At 41.8% G+C, this 19,830-nt stretch overlaps 1 protein-coding gene across 2 annotated transcripts; it reads right to left on the bottom strand.

The window, feature by feature from the left end:
• Positions 1-403: 403 nt before the first annotated feature.
• arfgef2 (ADP-ribosylation factor guanine nucleotide-exchange factor 2 (brefeldin A-inhibited)) lies at positions 404-19,703 on the bottom strand. 2 transcript variants are annotated; one of them, XM_079478616.1, is made up of 39 exons: positions 19,323-19,703; positions 17,595-17,625; positions 16,866-16,989; positions 16,419-16,565; positions 14,006-14,185; positions 13,431-13,746; positions 13,155-13,280; positions 12,957-13,075; positions 12,683-12,816; positions 11,811-12,045; positions 11,612-11,711; positions 11,391-11,530; positions 11,092-11,200; positions 10,706-10,895; positions 10,500-10,611; positions 10,202-10,407; positions 10,038-10,122; positions 9,773-9,944; positions 9,462-9,613; positions 9,088-9,216; positions 8,818-8,976; positions 8,178-8,325; positions 7,976-8,072; positions 7,842-7,882; positions 7,301-7,470; positions 7,069-7,220; positions 6,775-6,947; positions 6,529-6,689; positions 6,318-6,448; positions 6,101-6,230; positions 5,784-5,919; positions 5,425-5,563; positions 5,089-5,146; positions 4,762-4,876; positions 4,311-4,450; positions 3,602-3,773; positions 3,303-3,441; positions 2,767-2,884; positions 404-1,992 (listed from the first exon to the last, which is right to left on the bottom strand). In XM_079478616.1, the coding sequence occupies exons 1-39, from the start codon at positions 19,486-19,488 to the stop codon at positions 1,828-1,830; spliced, it is 5,517 nt and encodes a 1,838-aa protein (XP_079334742.1). In that variant the 5' UTR covers positions 19,489-19,703; the 3' UTR covers positions 404-1,827. The 2 variants fall into 2 exon arrangements, with proteins under 2 accessions (XP_079334742.1, XP_079334743.1); XM_079478617.1 differs by lacking the exon at positions 16,419-16,565 and having other exon boundaries at positions 19,323-19,621.
• Between the last annotated feature and the right edge of the window lie 127 nt (positions 19,704-19,830).

Genomic DNA, 19,830 nt, shown 5'->3' with positions numbered 1-19,830 from the left:
AAACTGAAAGAAAATTTGAAAAGGAACACCGATGAGCGGATATGTTTCAAACGCATTAAGGTTTCACACTCAAATACGCCGCTGCTGACAGCAAACTCAATATACAAAAACTCGTTTACTTGGCAACTTTAACACATTGTGTTATATCTGAAACTAAATAAATACAAGTAATTTACCCATAATTATCTTGACATTATGGAAAAATGTGAATGTTATGAGCTCTAAACAAAGAGTCGCAGAATTTCTATGGTAACCTTTGTTACCCCAAAAGGCTGTCGGTTCGCAACTATTTTAGCGACACCCCGTGGCGCATTCAAATAAGTCATAATTGCGTCTTTAAAACGCATTTGAAATGATGGCGCTGTCAATAAAAAAACAAGGATAAAAGTAACAAAACATCTCAGCGAATTTAACCGTTCAGGATTAAAACTTTATTGATAACTGCACCAAATGCTCGGGAGATTACATCACAATATGTATAGAGCTGAACATTTTTCTGCATATTTTACACCAAAACTTTACACGTTTCTTCGTAGACTGTATATATTTATATTTCCCAGTCTCAAGTGAGGCAAAGTAGACATCCATAGTTGCAAGGGAAGGAATGCTTTTCGAGAAAACATTTAAATGCACTTAAAGAATGAAACGCATCCTTAACGAAAATGAATTAGGGGTATTGGTAATACATTAGTAACCATATGTTGTGGGTGTTTTGATGGAGATATACCTGGATTATAAGGTATATTCTTATTACTTCCATTTCACTTTTTTGGATAATGATACCATGATAATGGCATTCATGATGTAAACTTTAGAAAAGATTCAGTCAGACTCAAAAAGAGCTAACCGCACAATGCACAAATAAAAGATAAAAGGTAAAAAGTCCACGCAAACCTTAGTGCACTAAAATGTTATGTTCATTTGATGTCTTAGGGATTCAGTGATAAATACAGATAAATTGGAATGCAAACTAAAAGAACCCTTCAAAGGAAACCAAATTAGCATGATGTGTGACATTTAAGAAATGGTTGCGTCTGTTACATTCATAGAACAATTTAGACTTCAGCGTGAATGGACTGAATCTCCAACAGGGTCGTTTACCCCAAAATAAAAAGCGTATTATTGCCAGAAAAGAGGCTAGCCTGAATGTGAAACTAGCCCTTACATTTTTAATGGGGAAGAATGTTATTTTTTTTAATGGTTTCAGTAAAAGGACATGACAATGATCATTTCCGGACCAATCTTTTACAGATATCCCACAGCCAGCTGGCAAACACTAACTGCACATTGTCTGTCATTTTCAAAGTCTGTATAGGGGTTGATCACATTTCTGTATTTACTCATATAAATGGATTTCTGTTTTTCTCCATTCTGAAATGTCAACATTTTAGCCTTTAAAACAGACAAAATATTTAACAAGACAAAAGCCAACAAACTGAAATTAATAGACAATCAGAAACCAGCTATACAGTAGTATTGGTAATAAATTATTGTTGCAGCCATCCAAAAGAAAGTAAAATAAAAATATGACTCATGACTTTATGGACACAGACGGATGACACAGTGGAGGTGTCAGCGTTGAGAAGCCCTGCTAGGTCACAGTGCTGTTTTCTCATTGGGGAGTGGCGGATGAGTCAGGACTGGCAGAATAAAACATGAGGCAGTCACACACGGCCCAGAGTAATTCGTTTCTGCATCAGCCAAAGCATTCCTGTACGGTCCAAAAAAATACAGGAGAATTGCTTATTCTCCTTGACCATCCATCCAATTTCCAGCCTCTCTTTTGGCCCCCAAGGTTCAGAGCTGTGATACCTGTTCGTTTGTCATTTAGGACGATAAAGGCTGCACTTGGCCCAATTGGGTAGCAGCGATGTGGAAGACAGAACCAATGCGGAGGAAAAATCGCCGCAACACTGCACGGAGCTCTGGAATGAGGTCAAACTGCATCATCTCGCACAGATAGTGGTAGTAGCAGGAGGCATGAGGCTTGAACTGCAGGGACAGAGAATGTTATAGTGAGTTATGCATAACAAAATATTATTTAACCCAGTGTCAATCTACAGGTGAACACCTGATATTATCAGAACAGTGATGAATGGAAAAGTCTGTTTTATTTGTAGACAAGAAAGATCCCCAGGGCTGTCAGAGGTCAGTCTGTGTAAAAGCGCGAGTCTAATTTACATATAAAGGTCATCACACTGAAAAGCTGGCGTATCAGCAGGGTGCTTTCCGTGATGATAGCCTTTACACTGAACACTGAATGATAACAGATATTCAAAACAGGGTATCCTCCAGGAAATACCATATCCATTTGCTACACCACTGGACTCCCCCGTACATTTAAAACATTTTTTGGTGTTTAAACTTATTAAAGGAGAAAAGTATAAATGTTTAACCTTCTAATTTGACAAGAGTATAAACGGCGTTGGCGAGTAAATGAAACTCAAGCATAATATCAGTTTAAAATAAAGTTAAAAAAGTATGTTGGGATATTTCTAGAAAATTCTCGTTCCATGCAATCTAGACCAAGCAATTTTTCATTTTGGGGTGAACTATTGCAAAAAACTACGAAAAGAAAACGAGGATTAATCATGTCTACATATTTTTTTGTGACAGGTGCAAATTCTCAGATTCACAATGCTGATTTTCAGAAACATTCAGGGAATTTAAATTATAGATGTTCATTTGTGACTAGCCAAAACTTGAATATAGGACTCTGCATCTAATCCTCTAGTGCACTGACATAATGTTTATGTATGTTATTACTTTCTCATCAGGCAGTCTGAGTGTCCGAGTAAGAAGCAGCAATAGGAGACTCGTCCAGGCTTCCCGATGGCTCTCTGAGGTAAGACTGATGAAGTATGCCAGAGCTTCACTACACACTCTAAATCCGAATACATACACAAACACGTGTTATCTCATCTGTCCCAAACCTTCCTGTACAGCACATGTAAATCAGAGGCCTCCGGCATGTGACTTATCTGTGAGTTTTACACAAATCTTTTCTTACTATTTTAACAGTCATAAAGATAATCCCTCTGTAATAGCCAAGCACTGACTGGTGCAAATTTTAGTAATGAGTGTAGCATCTATATTTAATGATTTCAATTATAACGTATTCAATCATAATTTTATCATCATAATTCTTGAAATGTTAACAATATCAAACATTCACGTAATATAATAATGAATCAAATTAGTACAATTTATTTTAACACAAGGTGTATTAGGCATATGACACAGAGTAGATCATAACTGGTCACTAGGTGTAATGAATTAAGAAAGTACATGACCGGACTCACTGCAGCAGACGTGTCTGGATGTCTGACCAGGAGTTTTGCAGCTGCGTGTCAGAGTACATGCGAAAAAGGATCCTCAGACTGCAGGCCAGACTACTAGTCTCCTGCTTTAGAAGATTTGGTTTTGACTTCCCCTTGAAGCCTACACACAAGATAAAAAATTATTAAAAATCTGGCACAATAAAAAGACTGTCTCCTAAAATGACAGGATTAACCACAACCCAGACAAAGAAATAAAAGATTGAAATTTGTGACAATGACATCATCAGATTAAAGCTTTTCGTGAAGCCTGCAGTGCAGACCTGCTCTCCATAGCGATGTCCTTTGCTCATTGTTGAAGTTGAAGTCCTTGGCAAACTGATGTGACTCAAGGAGGCAGTCAAGCAGTTTGAAGAGGTGCTGTGACGACAGGTTTTTGTACATGCCCTGATCGGGCTCCCTTTCCCCATTTTCTGCCTCCTCAAGTGCATCTCTCTGTGGAAAAATATACAGCCAAAAGGATAGTTCACCCAAAAATTTTAATTCTGTCATAATTTGCTCACCTCGAGTTGTTCCAAATCTGTATAAATGTATTTGTTCTGATGAACATAGAGAAAGATATTTGGAAGAATGCTTATAACCAAACATATCCCCCATTGACTACCATAGTAGGAAAAATTACTTTATCACTTTTTGTTCTGTTGAACACAAAAGACATTTTGAAGCATGTATTGAATTTTTTCCTACTATGGTAGTCAAAGCATTCTTACAAATATCTTTCCCTGTGTTTATCAGAACAAACAAACTTACAGATTTGGAACAACTCGAAGGTGATTAAATGACAGAATTTTCATTTTTGGGTAAACTTTCCCTTTAAATGCATATATCTGATGAATGACAATATTATCATAATTTAACCTTTATCATATAGATAGTGTCTCAAAGCTAACACACATTAATTAAAAGCTATATACCTTTTATTTCAATGGAGTATGCTGTGATTGTTTGGGTGTGTTATTGATCCCAACAAACCTGAGCGGCGGCCATGTTCTCAGCATCTTCCCTCTTGCTGGTAGCTGGGTAAAATACAATGTTGTCTATGGTCTGAATTAACTCCAGCTGTACGACACACTTCATAAGCAGCCCTGCAAACAACCTGTGGTCCGAGACCCCTAGGACAAATGAGAGAGTACAATTTTTAAAGTACACCTATGGAGAGAGACTTCGCGCAAACAGTAAATGAATAGTGGGGTAGGTTTGTTGAGGGAGAGAATAATTTTGAACGCATCAGTAATAAAGTGTAAGAGAAAGAGGTAATTTAAGTCAAACAGAATGTGGCAGGAAACAATGCTTGCATAAAAATATGATTTTTAGACTTTAACATTCTCATCAAACACTAGTAATCTACTGTGAAAGATCCAGCAATACAATTACTTTGAATTTGCATATTATAATTCATGGATTTTAGGGTGATAGTACATACTAGCATGGGACTTCCCCTTCCAGGTCTCATCGCTGGCTGTGGACATCTGACTATGTCCTCTTTCTGACATTGTCCTTTCAAAGCTGCTCTGAGACTGAGAATCCACTTCAACATCCTAAAAAACAAAACACAAATGCATTTATTTAACCACTGCTTAAAATGCAAATGTTCACTATAAATAGCAAGCAAAGTCTACTGCTGTGTGTGTCTTGGTGCTAACAGTTTAAAACTACAATTTATAACAGATTAAGGTTTTAGAGGTGCTCATTTGTGGACGATTATCTGTGTGTGCATTGGCAATATTTATTTAAGCTCTTGTCATCTCACCATGTGTTTCCCTTCTCCCACCTCCTCTTCCTGTCCAGCTGGTCGCCATGTCAACAAGCTGTTAAGAGCAAAGTCAGAATCAAACTGTGAGAGCATTTAATAAGCGGAGAAATAAAGCAGCTTGAAAACAGACTGCCAGAACACATTCAGATTGGACATCAGAGAGGCAAAAAAATAAAATTTTCGCTGATGAAACAAAATTAGTTAATATACAGAATCTCGCTTTTATTCATCTGTTTATTAATCTAATATATAATAGGCCTAATCAAAACGCATCCAGATGAAACACACATAAAAACGTCACATAAACAGATGGTGGGTGCAAGATTTTCATACACATGAGGGCTGGTGGTCTGGAAGATGTCCAGCATGCAGGCACAGGTGACGTCCCACACCTCCAGACTGAACTTCTCCCCGTTCAGGATCACCAGGTTCTCCAGACAGTTCGTGCCTGACCGCGCCAAGTGCTCATTATCTGACAACAGAAGCAGATTTATAAACATGCAATACAGTGAAACCCTGTATTACCACACCCAGATGATTTAAAACATCACCACCCGCTACAACCACATTTCCACAAACGTGGCGACATTTGAAGGCGTCACGTTTTAAAGTCCTGCTAATCGTATTACGCAGCAGATGGAGATGTCCTAAAATTCCCAAGTCTCCCTTCATGATGAGTGAATAATCCCTACCTTGTTTCACACACCACTGAAGCTGTGCAAAGATATCCGCCAGCAAAACCTCACTGAGGGGCTCGTAGAACTGTGTGAACACGTCGCAGATCGCATAGAGGGCGTGGTTACATGTTGTCGTCATCCATTCTGTTTTCTACACAAAAATAAATGCAAAGATTAATTAGTTATCCTTTTGAGCATGCAAATCATCAAGGCACCTTACCCCTGATTGCTCTGCAGTAATGTGCCACTGTATAAAAAAACTACTTGTAAGTCGCTTTGGATAAAAGCGTCTGCCAAATGAATAAATGTAAATGTAAATGTATTTCACTCACCTCAGTTTGCTGCTCTGGAAGCTTCATGTTGTCAAAAATGCGAAAGATGATCCGGAAGAGGTCATGCCACCAGTGCTTCTCAAAGGTGTGTCCGTAACTCTTCATAATCTCAAACATGACTGTCAGTCCCCTGTAATACACAACAAACTCTCAATGATAGCCACTTCACATTTTACATCCAAAGATAAAGGTTGGCTGGGCAGACGAGATCTCCCACCTGGTCCTGACATCCAGTTTACATCGGTTGATGATGCAGGACAGCTCAAACAGAATGGGGAACCAGCCACGCACCCAGACACGGTCACCAGGGGCGACATTCATATCATCGCTGGTGTACTCTCTTAGTGCCTGGTAAGGCAGAAAGTGATTTAAAAATTCCGAAGCTCTGGGATTGTGTGTAATTTTAAGACTGAGGGGATAGCACTAACCTGCGGTCGCTCAGAAACATATCTAGCACAGTGGCGGATTAGCCGAATGGCTTCCATACTGGTGTCAGGAAAGGCAGCGTTGCAAACAAACTCTGATAAACATTTTACAGCATCTTGGAAAGAGTCAATGGCTGCCGCAAAGTGCTGCTGAAATGTGTTCACTGTGGGGAAAGAGAAGTGATGTTTTTGTAAAGAAAAAAAACAACAAAAAAACTGTTCATAATGAAGCAAATTACTGGTACTTACTGACAATATGACCTGTAGTCTGAAACGCAAGATCTACAATGTTTTCATCATGATCTGATGCTGCATGGTGGAACACAGAGAAGATGTTTTTCCAACCAGAACGAATATTAGCAGCCTGAGAGTTCACCATCTGGGCCACACAACGTATCACCATGTCCCGAATAGTGGGTGATCTTTAGAATGGATGAGGAAGATGAATATAGAAGCAACAACAAAGTGAACATGCACGTGTGTAGCATCACCACATGGTTTACACAAATCTGTATTATTTTTTTCTAACCCTGCATGTCTTACCTGTTCTTTTTCACGATGTGTTCAAATGGCCTTAAAAAGTCCTTCTGGAAACGGAAGTTGGCCAGTTCTCCTTTCTCCAGGAACTTCATAGAAAGCTGTCTCAGGGAGTCCACAGCAAAGATGGCAACATCCTCATTGGGATTACAACCCACCTACCATACCAACAAGAAAACAAAACTCACATACACTTGCTTTTATCAAATAACAGGTTGCTCTGGTAAAGTAAACTAACCTTGTTAAAATGATCACCGATGACCTGCCAGATGCGTGACCACTGCAAACGGATACGATTCATGTTGTAGTAGGAAATCTCTACTATTTTCTGTAGACTGAACATGCGCGGCTGGTGAGCTGAAGCCAGTTCGTCCATGGACACCGCGCATAGCCAACGCACAAAGTCCACTGGAGATGAGAGCACAAACTAAACATTATGGTATGGAGCTTGGTCACATTTTGGCCATAAAGTGATAGTTAACCCCAAAATTATGTTATCATTTGCTCACCCTCATGTCATTTCATACCTGTATAATTTTAAGTATAAGATGGAAAAATCTAAAGCCAGCTGTCTTTTATGAAAGTAGAGTACCATGAAACTTTGGGTCTATTTATTACAGAATGTAATGGATCAAATGAATGAATAGGTCTTAGACTTTTGAGAATATCTCACGGAAAACAGGGTCACTATATAGACGCCCATAGATGCACATAGAAAACACAATACACAATTTGAATAACTTTAAATTTGAAACACAAACTTAAAAACAAAATCCTACCAATGGCATTTCCATCGAGTCTGGTGGATCCAGTGAAGATTCTAAAAAAACAAAATGAGGACAATGAAGGTCAGTCTAAACAGCATAAACAATAACACTGTATATGTTTGTGTTGTCCTATAACTGCAGTGCACCTGTCCACAGCCACCACTACACTCTGAGAGCTGGTCTCCCCCACTGACTCCTGGATATGAGCCATCTGACGCTTGTCTGGACCTCCAACCAGAGTACCTGTGGGAGACCAATAATATTGTTTTGTTCCATATGGAACTCAGTTGGCACACACAGCAATAAACACACCAGACTGCTATTAAATGCAGTCAAACAATGGCTTACCTAAGCCTAGAGGCATGAAGTCATCTCCCCCTGATGGAAAGCCTTTTATACTGCCTCCCTGGTCTCGGACCACACCGGAAATGTAGCGCGTCTTCACTCCTGTTCCAATCAACTGAGCCAGCTCCAGCTGACTGATACACCTCAGAATCTACACAGGGGACAAACACAAGTCGGATATAAAAAGACAGGCAAGAAACTACAAACATTGTATTAATAAAGCACAAAAGGAGGTGTAGGGAGTTACAGAGGAGAGCAGGGGTTATTGGCAACGAGCGGAGTCACAATTTTATAAAGTTGAATAAAGTAATACATGTTTAGAATTACATGAGGGTGAGTAAATGAAGATAAAACTATCCCTTTATAGACATTTCACATATGGGTACTTACTGTTTATTAAGGAGGTTATTAATATCCCAGTAATTGTAAGTACCAGTATGTTTTATAGTTAGATAAATTATACTTCATTAGTTTAGAAAAACATGTTTCCAGCCATCCACAATCCTGCAAATTTATACCAAGCAAAATTGTCTGGGAATTGCCTCACCATCGAGTGGGTACGCAAAAAGCAGGAAATGGGAAAAACTGGAACTGGCGCGAACACTGAGTGCTTCCATTTAATTTGAACAGCTCTGTTGCTCACCTCGTGCCAGGAGTTGCCCAGGTAGTTGCCATCGGTGTGGGCGACCATGATTAGAGTCTTTATGGTGTCGATGTTCTTCTGCTTCATTTCTGTGATGCTCGAGCTGGCAGTCAGCAGTGTAAACCTGGCTAGTGCCTGAATGTATGCATCCCTCTCAAGCTGCATGTACAGGAAAATACAACCCATAATATTTAGATCAAGCTTTGTAAGAAGGTACTAAAGATTTGCTTGACATTTGTGCAGAAATGCTGATAAGAGCCAATCACAAACCTGCATGTTGAAGATGCAGGCAATCCTGATAGCGCAGCGGATCCCCTCCAGACACAGGGACGCCACTTCCTGATCATCACAGTCCTGAAGTCCGACGCTAAACGCAGCCAACAGAGGAGTCCAGGCCAGCTGTTACACAAAGATCAATACACGCATGACAAAACCACACAAGAATTATAGCATAACCAAACATACTTTGGTTTCAAATAATTCAGACTTTCTAACTTTTCAATATATGTTTCTAGACTAATGTGTGAAACCCCTTCCAGTTAAATTCATATTGCACAAACTGCTCATAACCCAATAGTGACCTTTCATGCAAGACTCCATATGTGCTTTTTCTTTCTGTTTTGAAAGCAAAAAGTCTCTGTTACCTTGAACATGGGCCGTACGTGCTCCAGGTGAGTGGCGCTGAAGAAAGGAGCCTGAGCATGACTAACAGCCTCCATCAGAGCTTTAGCCGTCTTGGCCATCTGCTCCATCTCCATGTTATACAGGAGCCTCCTCTGCTTTTCATTGGGTACATCTTAAAGAAAGAAAAACTGGACTTTAATTCAAACTTAAAGCAGGAAAAAACACCTCAAATATCAAAATCTCTAAGGGCACAGAAACCTACACATACACAGAATCCCACATCTATAAACACAATTTAGCAGGATACATAAAGATTGGAAGATGCTCTTACTCTGTTTGCTGGACTTGGGAGTGATGGAGTATTCTTTACTCTCTTTCATGGCGATCTTCTTGCCTGCGATCTCGTCATAGATGGAAGACAGGTATTCTTCAGGCAGGTCCTTGCTGTCATTAATACCGCGGTTCATTTTTATGTACTGCTCCTTAGTCATCTTGTTCTTCACCTAAAGAGAAAAACCAAACGGTACAGTTGGGGTTACTTTAAACCTCTGGCTATATAAACACTATTAATAAGCGGGAAAAAGGATCGGTTTTACCTGTGGGCTATGTAGGTCTGTGGTTAACATGATGATGGAGTACGCAAGAACATAAGCAGTATCGGCACTGGCAAACAGAGTCTGCCTACAAAGGAACAGACTTATGTTAGCATAAACAGAAACTGCATAAACAATTGGAAATATGGTCAGATTGCATCACTCACCCCTGATTGCACTCCAGGTAGCGAGCGGCAAACTTCTCCATGAGCCTGTCGATTTTCTGGGCTTCACCCGGAAGCCTGAAGCCTTCTAGAAAGACACGGAGCGCTGACACAAAGTCTTTACCGCAAAAGTCCAGCTGATCCACATAACTGTACATCACCTCCTTATTAAACTTCACATTCTCTCCCAGATACTCTCCAACCTGAGTCTAAATACAGCGGAGACAGAACTCAACATCACCACTTGAGTAGTCAATGTGGTACAAAATATTCTAGTTTGCTGGTTTATTAATGTGCTCACTGTGTCCAGTCGCTCCTCCTGGTGTAAGAACTGGGCTATGTCCTCCGTCGATGTTCCCAGCATGCCTTGCTCCTGCAGGTACTGCAATCCCCTTTTTGGTTTCTTGTTAAACCTTTAAGACAGACAGAAAATGGTCAGAGAAGGCACACAATAAAAAACAGATGGAAAAAACAAGAGATGAAAAACTTAAGAAAATGAAGACTCACAGATCAATACCATGCTCGATAATCTCTTTCTGCTGTTTGATGACCTCATATTGTTCAGGGTGATCTGGATGAGCCTGCTGAACACCGGAAGATACAGTGGAGTCCAGAGAGCTCACACTATCTCTGCGAGAGGACAGGTGATCAGGGTGCTTTCCATCTGCACTGTCACCCTCTGCTGGACGCTCCTGACCTACATCACAACACAATACGAATCACAGCCTCGTGAAACAACCAAAGCCTAAACTATCACCAGAAACTACAGTGAACATGTATCCAAACTCTATTGCGAACAAAAGTACCATGCTTTTACCTCTAGAGCAGAACCTAAAAATAAATTATACAGGAACTTATGGCAATGCAAGGAATAAGATACACAATTGTCTTACCGAGGTTGGCCTGCAGATTGGGGTTAACGTACAGATCTTTGCTCCATTCCACCATGCACTTCAAAATGGACACCAGACATTCCAGTCCTTTCTTTCTCAAGCTCAACTCCTGAAATTAATTATTACCCGTTTTTAAGGTGCGATTTGAAATGAAATGCTGGGGTAAATTCACTGAAATGAACCCTATATGACGTTGTAGTAATGTGGAATCATACCAATGTTTCATAATGTCAATATGTTCTGTAAAAACGAACAGTGTTCTGTGTCGTATGCAGTGTGGTTGGATTCTTTTTAAATACCTGTAACGGAGTCATGCCGAGCTCTTGTCCACTCCTTCCCTGGGCGATTTTAGACAGATCATTTACCAGCCGCTCAAAAATGTTGGCAGCATTGAGATCACAGTCATAGTTCACGTAAATATCCACCACACACTGAGCATCTAGAAGAGGACAGAGACTAACTCAGCACTGGATTTTCCTATTAGACTGCGTTTATATTTAAGTAGTGCATTTCCTCTGACCTGCACAGATTCGAGTGAGAGTCTGGATGACCATCCACTTGTGCTCAAAAGAGCTGGATGATGTCTCCAGGATGGTCAGAAAGATCTCTCTGAAGAACACCTGAGAAGAATCCAGCATAATTTTAGAAACAAAATAAACTCAAATAAGCAATGCAAAGTTATACAATCCTAATCTACATAAGTGTCATAATTTTATTACCTCAATTTGCATCTTAAGGTGCACTTTAAAGTGAGAGAGCAGGGTCAAGAAGATGGCAAGAGAAAGTTCAAAAACTTCAGGCACAGATGAGACACCGTTTTTAGACAGCGCCACACACAGGTACTGCTTGATAGCGTTCACAAACATCTCATGGGTTCTGAATATAGGACCGGCACCCTGGAGCACTGACAGCAGTAGTTGTAGAGAAACCACCTTAGAACGCAACTCATGAGATCTGTGAGAGAAGAAGAGAATACAGAAATGGTACACGAGTACGGAGTTACAGGAATTTCAATGTGACAACCATTGTTTAAGCAAATCAAAACCCCACACTAGTCACCCTCTACTTATCCGACAAGTGCTTGGAAAAGTAAATAGAAGTCAAAGAAAATACTAGTTTGTTTGTCTGTAAAGATGTCTTTCAACCCAAGAGTCTATAAATATAGCTGTAACAGCATCATTAATACATTTCAGAGACTGTTTTTCTGATTTAAAAATGACTGTGTTTAGGTAAAATGATCATATTACACGAACAAATACATGTGTTCTTACATTGTGAACAATATTTGTCGCAAATTTCTAATAAAAATATATCTATTTGCAGAAAATGAAAACTGGAAAAACAGGTCAAACTTACAGAAAATATGCTCTGCATTATTCAGAACTCAAATACTCCAAAGATACGTTCAGATTTACTTTGAAGCAATACAACAGTAATTGTATAAATAATAATAAGTAAAAATATTTTTTATATGCTAACCAAATTTCTATCACAGTTTTTATTTGTCTTGTCATGCTCTCAGTGTTTCACATTGCTGTTGGATGACTTCGTCACTCCTGAGGTTTGATTTCAACAAACACTTGGTTCTTACTTTGGGTCTGGTGGTCCATCAGCTAGGGGCTTCATGGAGAGTTTGCAGAGCGAACGGAACACGAGGAAGGCGTCCTTTTGCAGGATGTGGGAGAAGCGGGCAGCTGTCTGGCTCCCATGCATGGTTTCTGCATCCTGCTCATACAAATAATAAAAGACCAGTCTGACCACAATGAAAGCGTGTCTTCACAGATAATAACTTAATGTCTCTCTTATGAAATGGACTTGCTCACTCGACACCCGTAATTCAAACGGAAAGCCAATTAAAAACCCACCAGAATATCTGTGGAGGACTCAGAGGCTTGATCATCCACAGTTCCGTTCATCTGCTGCGAGTCCAAACGGACAGCAGGGGGCGGCATTCTGGTATCAGAGTCAGAATGCTGATCCATGCCTGTTGGAGAAAGGCAAAAGATTAGGAAAATCTGCTTTTCAGCAGGAACAAGAGCATATTAGGTTCAAGTGTGACTCACCTCCTTCAACAGAGCTATCTCCCAGACCGCTGTCTGGCTCAGCCTCTTCCAAAACCTCAGTAGCTGCTTCAGTTTCAGGATGTAGGTGAGCCTCCTCTGCCTCCAATTTAAGCGTTTGGCCTGACTCTTGAGTGTCCGAGTCATTAAGGGTAAAAGATAAAAAAAACATTCCAGTGACACTTAAGCCATGCCACTGAAATATAGCACTGAAAGTAACAGTAGCCAGAACTTGATGTGTTTTGCCTCATATGTCATTACGACCTGAACCATTGATACCTGGATGTGGAGGTTCCTTTGAGCTCTCTTTATTTGTAGCAAACTCCTCTTCTGACTTTGACTCTTCCGTCTGGCCATTGATAGAGGATGAGTCTTGAGGGGTGGAAGGGGTGGAGGGGACCGCTGGGGGGCTCAGGGAAAAGGAAGGGGAACCGTTCTGTTCCGAGCTGGCTCGACCGAGCCACGGAGATCCGGACCCTCGACCAGGGGTGGGGGACAGGTTCTGGGTCACAGGTGAAGGGTTACTGGATACTGGCGAGGGATTGCCCAGCTGTAAATGTTGTCTTTCCTTTTCCAACTCCTGAGCTTCCAGAGCCTGCGAGAGAATCAAGAGAAAGTAAAATCCCACTTTTTGCATTTACCAACTCATACTACCACAATCAAGCCAAACAGTTCTAAGAACAGTAAGGAACAGTAAGAGTTTAATTTCCACTTGAGCCCAGTTCAGCACATCACGATTACAAACCCTTAAAACAGAATATTCTGAATGGTCTTACTGTGCCTAATCGTGAGAATTACAATCTCTTTCTTTTCGCCTTTTTGGAGCGAACTATGTCCTTGAAAATTACACTAACCGCCTGGTTCTCCATACGGGTGAAGATGACATTAAGCATTTGTGTGAGAGTGGCTTTGGCCGTGGTTTGGTTGATCAGGTTGCGGCTGGCCAGGTAGATGTTGTAGCATGTCCGTACAGTGAGAAGAATCGTTCCCTCGTGGATCTCTATGTGCGGTGATGTCACAGCTGTCAGAAGAGCCTGCAGAGCATAACAATGATATACTTCACAGACAAATCATAAATTACACTGATTTATATAGATATTGTAGGGTCCAAAAGTTTGAAACCACATTGAACATCTGTGATTTACTGTGATTTATACCTGGAAATAAAGTTAATTCATTCATTCATTCATTAATTTTCTTCCGCTTATCCGGGGCCGGGTCGAGGGGGCAACAGTCCAAGCAGAGATGCCCAGACATCCCTCACCCCAGACACTTCCTCTTCGCCTTGCGGCTCAGCTCTTTCTTCACCACGACAGACCGGTACATCGACCGCATTACTGCAGAAGCTGCACCGATCCGTCTGTCAATCTCCCGTTCCATCCTTCCCTCACTCGTGAACAAGACCCCAAGATACTTAAACTCCTCCACTTGAGGCAGGAACTCTCCACCAACCTGAAGTGGGCAAGCCACTTCAGGTTGGTGGAGAAAAGGATTTGGAGGTACTGATTTTCATTCCAGCCGCTTCGCACTCGGCTGTAAACCGTCCCAGTGCATGCTGAAGGTCCTGGTTTGAAGGGGCCAACACAACAACATCATCTGCAAAGAGCAGAGACGAGATCGTGTGGACCCCAAACCTGACACCCTCCGGCCCCTGGCTGCGCCTAGAAATTCTGTCCAAAAAAATTACAAACGGTGACAAAGGGCAGCCCTGCCGGAGTCCGACATGCACTGGGAACAAGTCAGATTTACCGCCGGCAATGCGAACCAAGCTTCTGCTTCGGTCGTACAGGGACCTGACAGCCCTTAGCAAAGGACCCCGGACCCCATACTCCCGAAGCACCCTCCACAGGACGCCGCGAGGGACACAGTCGAATGCCTTCTCCAAATCCACAAAACACATGTGGATTGGTTGGGCAAACTCCCATGAACCCTCCAGCACCCTGTAGAGGGTGTAGAGCTGGTCCAGCATTCCACGGCCAGGACGAAAACCACACTGTTCCTCCTGAATCCGAGGTTCTACTATCGGCCGTATTCTCCTTTCCAGTACTCTGGCATAGACTTTCCCGGGGAGGCTGAGAAGTGTGATCCCCCTGTAGTTGGAACACACTCTCCGGTCCCCCTTCTTAAAAAGAGGGACCACCACCCCGGTTTACCATCCCAGAGGCACTGTCCCCTACCGCCACGCGATGCTGCAGAGGCGTGTCAGCCAAGACAGCCCCACAACATCCAGCGACTTGAGGTTTATCAGGGCGAATCTCACCCACCCTCGGTGCTTTGCCACAGAGGAGTTTCTTGACTACCTCAGTTACTTCGGCTTGGGTTATGGAAGAGTCCACCTCTGAGCCCTCAGCCTCTGCTTCCTCAATGGAAGACGTGATGGAGGGATTAAGGAGATCCTCGAAGTACTCCATCCACCGTCCGACGACATCCCCAGTTGAAATCAACAGCTGCCCACCTCCACTGTAAACAGCATTGGTAGGGCACTGTTTCCCTCTCCTGAGGCGCTGGACGGTTTGCCAGAATCTCTTCGAGGCCAGTCGATAGTCCTTCTCCATGGCCTCACCAAACTCCTCCCAGGCCCGAGTTTTTGCCTCCACAACCACCCGGGCAGCAGTCTGCTTGGCCTGCCGGTAAAAGTCAGCTGCCTCAGGAGTCCCACAAGCCAACCAGGCCCAATAGGACTCCTTCTTCAGCTTGATGGTTTCCCTTACTTCCGGTGTCCACCACCGGGTTCGGGGATTGCCACCTCGACAGGCACCGGATACCTTACAGCCTCAGCTCTGAACGGCTGCTTTGACAATGGAGGTGGGGGAAGTATCCCTTTAATCTTACAGCAAACTAAAACTAATACCCGAAACAATTTACTCAAGTTGGTGCCCTACCCTATTATGCAAACCGTTCCTCTCTTGTGTAAACAGCCTCTTTTTCTCTGTGTCTAGAGCGTGGCAGAGAAGCTGAAATACAGCGTGCTTATCTACAGTGATAACAGTTCGGCTTGAATCAAAGACTTTGAACCAGGCCTCGATTTTGACATTTGGCTGATGATTGATTGCCTAATAAATAATTACATTTTTGGGGGCTTTGACAATTACAAAATAAAATGTAATGAATCGGAAATATTTCAATTCAAATACCTTAAACTTTAATTCCAGAATCACAGATTTTCAGTGTGCTCCCAGACTACAAAACTCGCCCATCTCTCCCTCTGTCATAAGGAAGGGGTGCTTGTCTAGAAAAACAAGTTGGCATGATGGAGGGTTGTGTCACCTTAATGATTTGTAGCTGCACCCCTTCATCGGTCTGTGGACCCTGAAAGCAGTTGCAGACGGTCTCCATCAGCCGATCAATCAGTCGTTTTCCTGGAGCCCCGCTGTCAGGGGCGTTTCCTGTGATGTGGCCGTATGCAATGAGTTTCTGTGTTGAGACGAGCATATTTTAAAAAGAGTGAGTGGCGAATTACTGAACAAAACTGGTCCCCACTTGATGTCCAATGTTAAGTCTGTCTCCTTAGCTAACCATCTTAAATCCTAAACCTTTGTGGTTAGTTCCCTGTAACATAAATCCCAAGAGTGAGAAACTCTAATTGAAAACCTTTCAAGTGTTTTTAATTCAATAATGACAGGGTTGAAAAGTCAGGGTTGAACAGGATGACGCAACACTACATTCTGAATGCCAGGAGTACAGAACACAGGGCATTGAGAACACCAGACGTACCTGCAGGCAGTCGAGAGATGTGCTGACAATGCGCGGGGACTTCGACTGACACGCCAACTCAAACGGCAGGACGTACTTGTCTGCTTCAATGTAGTTAGCTCGGGGTGGAACAATAGTGCCATCCCTGGTACACAAAGAAGTCACAGTACAGATGAGTACAAAATTATATTATACAGTATAGCAACACAAAGTCTTTTTATTTTTATATCCACCCAGGTTAATCCCTAGAACATCAGCAGCGAATGAGTGTGACTAGTGTTTGATGTTATTACATATCAGGGATAGCTCAGAATAAAGATGCATTAACTCCAGTGAACCTTTTCAGAAAAGCTATTAAAATGTTCTCCCAGTGTCAACGTTTCAGTGAACCTTAAAAGAGACAGATTAAAGGGATATATGACCCATTAAAAAATATTTCGTCATCATTTATTCATCCTCATGTCATTCAAATCACGCATGACTCTTTTTCATCTGCAGAACCGCAAACATGATATTTTGAAGAATGTTGGTAACCAAACAACACTGGTTCCCATTTAATTTCATTTTATGGACACAAAACCTCTATTGTTTCGAATTATCTTCTTTTGTGTTCCACACAAAAGTCATATACAGGTTTTGAATGAGATGAGAGTGAATAAATCTTTTAAGAATTAAAAGAAACTAACTATGCCTTTAATGGATGGTGTGTGTTAGTGAATGAGATGACAAGGAGCTCAGTTGTAAACTTACTTCTGCTTTTCCAGCTCAAGCTTGATTTCATCTATAAAAAGAGAAACAAATGAACACATAAAGATACTGTTACATCACTGAGAATTATTTATAATGACACCCTCCTTCAAAGCAAACAGACCTGAAGAGGAAGAGGGTACTTATTCAGAAAAACAAAAAAAATATGCTGTTTTAATTTATTGATGTCTCATCTCTGTTTTTTTTGTTGTTGATGCTTAATAAGACAATTTTAGTGCCTCAGTCTTGAATACCGTAGGATATCTGTGCAGACATATTGGTGCCTACTCAGCAAGATGTAGAAATGATTTTATCACATTAAACATTTGCTTTAGCAACTTGAAAGCTCAAGTACCCGTTCATAGTAATACCATGGTAAACAAAGCATCTGTACAATTTACTGCAATTGTTTCTTAACAAAACATTTCCAATTAATGAATTACATCTGAGGTCCATGAATAAACTTGTTTTCTGGTTTCTTTACTTTTGTTTCATCACTTTCAAGTGCCTTTAATTTGAGATTGGTCATGTTTCATTATCAGGCAGCCATCTCCAAAAGTCAAAGGAAACACCTTAGGCAACATCATATTTCATAAGACGCACATGTTGCAACATATTATAAATTATTTCGTAGAAGTCCTACACATGACTACCCGAGAGAAGGCAGCATTTATTATTGCTGCTGAATTGAGAAACTATGTATACAAGCCATGCAGTGAATCCGGGTGTCTCTTAGACTGTGTAAATAAGTGTATGGCGTTCAACCTCAATTGAGGTAATAATGGGAGTGTCTGTTTGAAGGCAAGCACTTTCTTTTCTTAAAGAGGATACAGTTAAACAAACCCAGAATAGCATTAAATCACCTGCGAAATATCTTAAAACTGCAGTTATCAATTGTTTTTTAAGATTAACAGTCAAACTCAGTATTTGGTCTTTATCTTTGTGTTCCAATGAAGCTCGCTTTATTCTTGACTGAAATGTGGAAACATCAGGAACAAAGGTTTAATGTTGAAAAAGCTCACGAAGAAACTAGATCCTCCCGTTTCAACGATCACTGGTTCAGTCGGTAAATAAGTAATGCAGCACAGGCGAGACGAGCCGAATGAGTTTGACCTGCACGTCAGGCTCACATTGAAACAGATAAATAACCGTTTTGGTAATTTTGCAAAAACACGTGTCCCCAGCTGATAGCAATCACACATGACACGTTTAGACATATTTAATACGAGTTCAAACTGTAAAAAAAGTATACGAAACAGCCCCAGCACTTATCGGCGTCACGCACAACGCAGATCGATACCGATGTGTAGATCAGTAACTGATCTTTAATCGATAAGTGACACACAAATCACATACCTGACAGTTCAAGTCACCGTAGCAGCTGGATGATACAACGTTACCATTCAAGAGCTTCTTGTCGGATAGCAGCTGGTAACAGCTAACACATGCTAACAGCTCCAAAACAAGACAGGCTGAACACACCGATGTTATTTAGACCGCTTCACAAACATGCGATTTGACCACCGCTGACAATAAGCGTGACAATCTGAACTAACGAAAATTACACACAGTACTGTCCGATCTGTCACTGACGGCTGCTAGGATGACGTTAGCTCGCTACCCGCAATTCAACGCAAAATGTCAGTGGGCAGCGGCAGCTAACTTATGGGATCTAAAGATGCGATTGAGGCCTGAGCTGTTTTCACGAGGATGGAAATATAAAGTGCTAACCTAGCGCCACTTGACAGGCTTTGCGTAGCTGGCTGTGCTGGCTCCGCTTCACCTCCTTATCCGACAGGATTTTCTCAAGCGCTCGAGACAGAAACATGCTTTTGGTGCTCAGTGTTTCTGTCTGCGTATGCCGTCGATGAATTTCCAGCTGTTCTTGTTCTTTCATCTCTCACTCGACGTTTAAGAAGTCCCTCAGGCCGTCATTTCTGGCCCGGTCCCTGCGGTTTGGCAGGTGTGTGAGGGTGTCGGCCAGGAGCGGGCCGCCCGTTGTCGCCGGATCAGACACGGAGGCAGTTGGACGCTGCTGCTCTCTCAGCACTGCGTCGCCATGTTGGCTGCACGTCACGTCACGTGACCAAAGGCGCTTAGAATGATGTGTACATGCACAGAGCTCGATTGGCGTGTTTGATATGGAAGTGTGTGGGCACGTATGCTAGTCTGGGCACTGGGCAGTTTGGTCAGGGCAGGAATGCGTTGGCATAGGTCAGGATAAACTGCACGGAGACGT

Source organism: Barbatula barbatula (genome assembly GCF_947034865.1).
Source record: "Barbatula barbatula genome assembly, chromosome: 17".
Classification (NCBI taxonomy): Eukaryota; Metazoa; Chordata; class Actinopteri; order Cypriniformes; family Nemacheilidae; genus Barbatula; species Barbatula barbatula.
Note: the sequence above shows the minus strand (reverse complement) of the source record. Positions and strands in the feature narration are given on the sequence as shown.